At 43.2% G+C, this 7500-nt stretch overlaps 1 protein-coding gene across 3 annotated transcripts in view; it reads left to right on the top strand.

Annotated features, from left to right (window-relative positions):
* Window positions 1-3052, top strand: part of scf (Calumenin B scf) — a 25185-nt gene extending 22133 nt beyond the window's left edge. For all 3 annotated transcript variants that reach the window (XM_086531216.1, XM_086531215.1, XM_086531217.1), the window contains exons 5-7: window positions 395-637; window positions 978-1093; window positions 1506-3052. In XM_086531216.1, the coding sequence (XP_086387342.1) occupies window positions 395-637; window positions 978-1093; window positions 1506-1694 (548 nt within the window). In that variant the 3' untranslated portion in view covers window positions 1695-3052. The remainder of the gene's footprint in view (window positions 1-394; window positions 638-977; window positions 1094-1505) is intronic.
* Window positions 3053-7500: the final 4448 nt, after the last annotated feature.

Genomic DNA, 7500 nt, shown 5'->3' with positions numbered 1-7500 from the left:
CTCACTCACTCTCTCTCTCTCTCTCTCTCTCTCTCTCTCTCTCTCTCTCTCTCTCACTCTCTCTCTCTCTCACTCACTCACTCTCTCTCTCTCTCTCTCTCTCTCTCTCTCTCTCTCTCTGTATAAAATTAGTTATAGGTCTTTATCATAAAAGAATAACAAGAAAAAATAAAGCAGAATATTTTGGAGCTCCCAAGTTGATTATCACTTTGTATAGAATATATGGAGATAGATAGAGATCAGTATTGATATGTTAATTGTAATTTCTCAAGATGTGAAGTTCCCTATTTCTTAATAGATCATCACTCCACATTACTCTGATGGCTGGATATGTGAAATCCAATTATGTTCTTCGCTTACAGACATTATATCATTCTCCCTTTTCCCTTCACAGACATGGACCCTGGGGAACTGGACGATGACGAGGAAGGCATGAGCTACGCCGAGATGCTGAAGAGGGACCAACGGCGGTGGGAGGTCGCAGACACAGACAACGACAATGCCCTCAGCCTCGACGAGTTCACCAACTTCTTGCACCCGGAGGAGTCGGATCGCATGAGAGCCATCGTCGTCCAGGAAACGATGGAAGACATTGACAAGGACAAGGACGGCAAAATTTCCCTGGCAGAATATATTGGTGAGCCTAATCTGTTGATCTTTGAGATAAATAGAGAAGCTAGATGGCTATATGAAGAGCATGTCAGTGAAGTCATTGGCATACACTGGATGAATTAGATGTTATTGAAATATAGGCAAGGTTGAAGGGCTTTAATGCTAAACAGTCTGTTTTTTAGATATGCCTCCCTCTCGGCTTCTCTCTGCCTTTCTGTTACTTTTTAGATTTATGCTTTACTAAGTTTATGCAATCCTTTCTTTCTGATTGCCCCACCCATTGATTGATCTCTCTCTCTCATTATCCAAAATTATATTATTTTTTATATCTTTACATCATCATTGTCCTCCCTTCCCCCTCACAGGAGACATGTATCATGGGGACGATGATGAGTTTGAGCCCTCGTGGGTGAGCAATGAGAGAGAGCAGTTCCGCGAATTCAGAGACAAGAACGGCGACGGGTATCTGGATGAGGAAGAGGTAAGACTTCGTAAGACTATCGGACGTCTGTCTTTTCTGGAACGGTAATCAAAATTATCTTTAGAAATACAAATTTTTATTCAATGGTTAATTGTATCTTCGCCAGGAATATTATTTTGCCATGAAACCTTATCGTGTGTGCGTGTACATGTGCCCGTGCATGCCTCTGTGTGAGTGAGTGTGTGTGCGTGTGTTTGTCTGTGAATATCTATGGATAATTTTAAAATCTGTAGTAAAACAGAAATGCATTTACATTTGAATGGCTGGCGACAGAAGACAGCTTTCAACTAGTCTTTGTCTCTTTGCCATGTTCTTGCAAAACTGAGGTGACTCTTGTTCACATACATAAACTACAAAGAGATAACATACATCAGATAAACTGCTATAATTTATTTCCTTTTTTTTTTTCAAGGTCCAAGGTTGGATCATCCCACCAGACTACAACCATGCAGATGCAGAAGCCAAGCATCTTATTTACGAAGCAGATGAAAACGCCGACAAAATGCTTACCAAGGAAGAGATCTTGAACAAGTATGACGTATTTGTGGGCTCTCAAGCAACAGACTTCGGTGAAGCTCTGGTCAGACACGACGAATTTTAAAACCAGTAGCGTTAAGTATAGATCCAGTAGATACAGTGACTAAATGTACAAACTTGGTTACACAAGAGCTTCTTGAAACATCGCAGAACCAAGTTGATGACAAATCTGCTCGGTGGCTTGTGAAGCTAATACGTGGGCTCCAATCTTGGCATACGTGAATTTGATCAGTATCGTGCCAAGAGTAAAGGTCCTTTTTTTTAGGAGACTGATGTATATTTCGATGGATTACTTCAATACTAGTGAAGTAGTATTGACGCCTGTTATTGCTGCGAAGGACTTTCGCAGGAGAGATGTGACTGTGGTGGAACACAGCTGAGTTTAACTTGTTCCAGCGGTGTAATCTGTATGGAGTGTGGACTATTCAAGCTAGCGTAGCTTTTTCATTTCTTACTCTCTTTCTTTCAGTCATTAGGGACATTACTGATTGCACTCTAAGGATGGATCATTACAAATATTCAGTAAGGATTTAGTGATAACCTCAGGTACCTACGAATGGTATTTATCCTTACTGAAGAATCATTAGAACAGTTTTAACAGTATAGAAAATTTATATTTATGTACCAGGTATAATGAAATCATGCAGTTTTATATGGCCCTTTGTCAAGATAGAACTGAAACCGTTTCAAAGGGACTTTGGTCGACTCTACGGTAGTGAGAGCCATCCATCTTCAGTGTTTGGTAGGCATTGCAAATTCAACCCAGAAATGGAAGTTTATATAAAATCTTGTTACCAGAAATTTATATTACTATAATTTAACAAATTTATATATCTACAGTTATTCAATAATCGTGAAAGAAATTTGTTCCCCCAAAATTAACTACTAATTTAACCGAGGGATCAAATATCATGGCCTGTAAGGGTTGATTAGAAAATTATATTGTAATAATAATGGCTTTAATCTTTATTTATTAGTCATGAAACTTGTCACAAAGCTTTTGTAAAGAGAAACAAATCCATATATTGTTTAAAATTTGTCAGTTACCAATAGCACGAACTGTGTTTCCATTGTGTACCAAGCAATTTCATCATCATTTTTGAAATCCAAGATATATATTTTTTTTTTAGTACGTCCTCAAGATTTCATCCCCTTTATTTCTTCTTATTTTTTTTCCAATCAGAATTGATATTGTTGTCTCAATTCCTGATGTTGCTTAATACTCATAAAGGACTTGTGTGATGACACCACAATATCGGCCTTAGTATTGACATTTCATTACATATTTATTTTCCTTTTTTAACTTTTCACCCTGATTTGTTTGTGAAACTTGCTTGTGTAGCTGTTCTAACAATATAGATGATATTCTTTTGTAAATCTCAATACTTGTATTATTTTTTAATAAACATTTCCATAGAAAAAGGTTATTTTTTTTATTTCAGTTTCAACGACAGTAATGTGTGTGATTAAGGAATAGACAATGGGACTGCATCTTGAAATTAGTATTCATATTCACTTTAAGATGACAAATTTCAGTTCAATCCTTGGCTAGTTCTAAAGTCGAAACATAAATAAAATACAGTAAGACATCTACATCTGAATAGTACATAAAAAAAATATATAAATAACAAGGTATCTCACTACCTTTGGGATTGTATATGGCATTTGCAGTAATTTCCAATTAAAGTCGTATCAAGTGCAATCTCTATTATTAGAAAAAGTGAAAGGAACACTTATTCCAGATAAAAATTAATTATCACTTCATAACATTCATATCTTTAACCCCACAGAAGAACAACTTCACTGTATATAATCCATACATCTCTGGAGGGTTTGCTGTTTACAATTATTTTAATTATTCATTTCCTTGCTCAAAGAAATCTTATCACAACCCTATTCACAGCAATCTTCGTGCATCATAAGTTTCAAAAGTAATATTCTGCAGTGCAACACTCCCTTGTCTTTGTTGAAAGTTGCAAAATAAATTGAATAAAAAAATAAAAGAAATAAAAGACATAAAATTGGAAATTATATTTACAGTCAGGGACAACAAACAAGCCTTGCAGGTATTCTTTATACCTAGCAACACAAGTTATTTGAGTTCTTCAACTGGCAGTCGAGCACGTAATGAATATGACAGATGAAACTTTATCAACGCATAACCATCGTGAAAGTCTTCACAAAAATCTAACCAATAGGATTAATCGCAAACAAAGTAACTGTATCATAGCAGTAATGGGTGGGTGGGTGGGTGGATGGATGTATTTCCATACATGTATATATGTGTATATAGATATATACATATATACATATATGTATACATATATATATATACATATATACATATATATATACATATATACATATATATATACATATATACATATATATATACTAACATATATACAGATATGTACATATATATGTATACATATATATACATATATGATATATACATAAATATACATATATATATATATATATATATATATATATATATATATATATACATATAATATGCATACATATACATATGTATACATATACATATGTATAAATATATATATATATATATATATATATATATATATATATATATATATATAATATGCATATATATACATATACATATGTATAAATATATATACATATATACATATATATACATAAATATATATATACATTTACATACATATATATAGATACCCCCCGCCAAGGAACCACCTTGTCGTGGCGCGGGGGCTTGAACTCCTTCCTTGGACAAGCCCGCTCTGGATTTGGCCAGTCTCTCTGTCCCGTTGAGGTGACCTTCTAGCGGCGGGTTCTCTGAGGAGGGATGACTAAGTGTTCCTAGGTGCTGACCTAGTAGGTGGGGTCGCACCCCCCCTGGCCCTCCCCTCAAGGGGGCCAACACCTACCCACGTGTTTGCCGTGCGTGGCGCCCCTGTGCGCTGGGAGATGGGAGCCCTGGAGGTTGAGCGATGTTGTGTATGAGTACGCCCTGCGGCTAGCAACACGCCTCTTTGGTCCTCTATTCCAGCAAGACGGGTGGCCTGATCTCGGCTCGATTAGGTCAATCGGCTGGTCTCTCTTGCGAGCTAGGCTAGGGCCAAGCAGTTCCTGTCTTGCAGGCAATCGCTTGGTCTTGAGAGTGCCCATTAATGCGAGGCCGTAGCTTCTGAGCATGGACTCAATACAAAGCTTCCCCTTGTTGGACTCCGTGGTGGGTGGGGGCGTGGGAGGATGAATCGAACCGCTTATCACATGGCATCTATACCACATAAACCCATGACTGACATCCCTGTTGACGAACCTTGCATGAAGATGACAAAGGCTGTCACCTTAGACCCCTTTGTGGGCTTTGATGACAAAAGGGAAAAGGTGGGCAGGGCTCTGGCGTCGGTCCAGGAAAAACCCACACAAGTACCTCGGGCTGGACCCTCCAAACCAACCCCAGGCTCTAACAAATCTCTGGCGTCGGTCCAGACGAGAAGTCAAACAAAAAAATGGAAGCCAGACAGGACCCTCCAACCCTACTGGCCCCACTGGCAAAACTCCGGCGTCGGTTCGGAGAAGAGGCAAACGACCTCGGACGGCTTCGGACTCAGAGGGCGAGTCCCAAGTCGGTTCCCCCTAAACCGGAAGGATTCAACAATGCCTACCAGATGGTACGGGCTCTGGAAACCCAGAGACAGTGCCGTCTGACGATTAGAATTGCCAGAGACAATGGCATGATAATCGTTCCAAAGGACCAAGCCACCCTCACCTTCCTCCAGGAGACTGACAAGCTCCTGGATGGGCGGAAGGTGAGCCTGTCGGCTCTGACTCCCGAAGAGAGGAAGTCCAAGATGGTGCTTCTTGGCTTTCCTCTGATGTATGACCTCGAGGTCATCACTGCACATTCCAAGGTGGTGGGAGCTTCTCGACTTTCGAAGGGGAAGCACCCAACCAGGCAAGTCCTGGTCACTTTGGAGGGAGCCCCAGTTGCGTCATTGGATCTTGGCAATTGGGGCTCTTACAGACTCAGGACATACGTCCCAGACCCGCTCCGATGCTTCACGTGCCAGAAGTACGGACACCACCAGGCCACTTGCTCTGTAAAGCCAAAGTGTGGTGTCTGTAGTCAGGCACACAGAACAGAGGTGTGCCTCAAAGCACACAAGGAGGGCAAGCGAGACACCACTGCCAAGTGTCCCAACTGCCACAAAAAGCACCACGCCTGGAGCCTCGGATGTTCTGTAAGAAAGGAAGAGGCTCTCCGGCGGCAAGAGATCGTTGTAAAACGACCAGACTTTGTTCCCGCTCCTCTTGGCACTTATGTCTGGGGGCAGAACAAAGGATTAAGGGCTCCCCCCCTCCTAAGAGGAAGGAAGCACCGCCCAAAGCGAAACCAGCACCGGACGCCTCCAACACAAAAGAGTTTCCGGCGCTGGTGGATGTTCCAAGACGGAAACAGACCCGGAAGGGGTCTGGGAACACCTCAAAGGCTACCCCAAGAGCGGAGAGACCAACTCTGTTCACAGAGAAGGACTTGACGCTCCTGCTGAAGACAGTCGTCACAGCAGTTGCGACGGCATTGGGAAGGACCAGCGAGGAGACGGAGAAGGCAGTCGAGGTAGCCATGACGGCAGTGACTCAGACCGTCGCTGCCCTGAAGGAAAAGGACATGAGGCCCAAGGCACAACTCCCTCTCCAACTCAGGGCGAGACTCCTTCCCCCACAAACCCCCAGGGCGAGACCTGTCTCCCCGACAAACCTGCGGCCAAGACCACACTGGCAGAGCCTGCGCCCAAACCCCAAAGGGTGAGGAAGCCACGGCCACCCAAAACCAAGGCCAAGGCGACCAGGAATACTCCACCTCCCAGAAGACCCAGCCCTTCCAACTCGACCTGTCCTGACGACAGTGACGAGTCAAGTGAGGAAATCACGCTCAGTGTGGAACTCACCAAGGAGTTGTCAGACTCCGAAATGTCTGACGATACCCACACTGGGGCGTCGGACACAGAGACCGAATACCTCGACGTCAATGACTTAGTGAACGCAGACAAGCACTATGGCCACTAACCTAAGCATACTGCAGTGGAACATCAACAGCTTCTCCCCTAGGGCCGCCCTTCTCCACGCGATCGTGCGATCTCGGAACATTGATGTTGTCATGCTCCAGGAGACTCTATCGGGGGAATCTGTTCGCTTCTCGGGATATCATCCATGTGCTAACGAGTACGCAAGAGTACCAGAGGCCTGATTACCCCTGTGAAGTCGACTATCCCCTGCTCCTGATTGCCGATCTGGGAGTGCGGAGAGAAGCTGTCGAATCCCTTGCTGTGAGATCCATTTAGGCGTGGGTCCTTCAGGCTGAACAATGAATACAGTGGCCAACTGTATGTGGGTTAGATATCAGTGAAGCCTGTGCTGCTGCTGCACAAGAGCTAATTCTCATATGGGGGAGGACTTTAATGCCCACAACCAATCCTGGCTCCAACTCAGAGACGTGTGAGGCATGCTGCATATAGCGTGGTGCTTGAGTATGCCCAGAGATTGTTCTATCTTCAACAGCCCAGGAGAATACGCCGTTGGAGCGGGGCGGGGGGGGGGGGGGGGGGGGGGGGGGGTGTCCTTGACCTCACCTTTGTCACTGCGGCCTTGATCGAGAAAATTAGTTGGTCTGTGGACAACACTGCCACGAGCGATCACTATGGAATAGTCACCACCATCTTGGATACTGGCCCGAAAATTTATTGAAACACCTGAGAGTACGCACCCTTGCCCAGCACAATCCTCGATGGAAGGTGGAAAGAGCCAACTGGAAAGCCTTCCAGGAGGCTCTGGCCAAGTGCCTCAGAACCAGTGACTCCTCACTTAATGATAAT

The sequence above is a fragment of the Penaeus japonicus genome, unplaced genomic scaffold (assembly GCF_977035675.1).
Source record: "Penaeus japonicus unplaced genomic scaffold, GWHDUDI00000001_assembly GWHDUDI00000035, whole genome shotgun sequence".
Classification (NCBI taxonomy): domain Eukaryota; kingdom Metazoa; phylum Arthropoda; class Malacostraca; order Decapoda; family Penaeidae; genus Penaeus; species Penaeus japonicus.
This window is presented reverse-complemented; position numbering and strand designations above follow the sequence as displayed.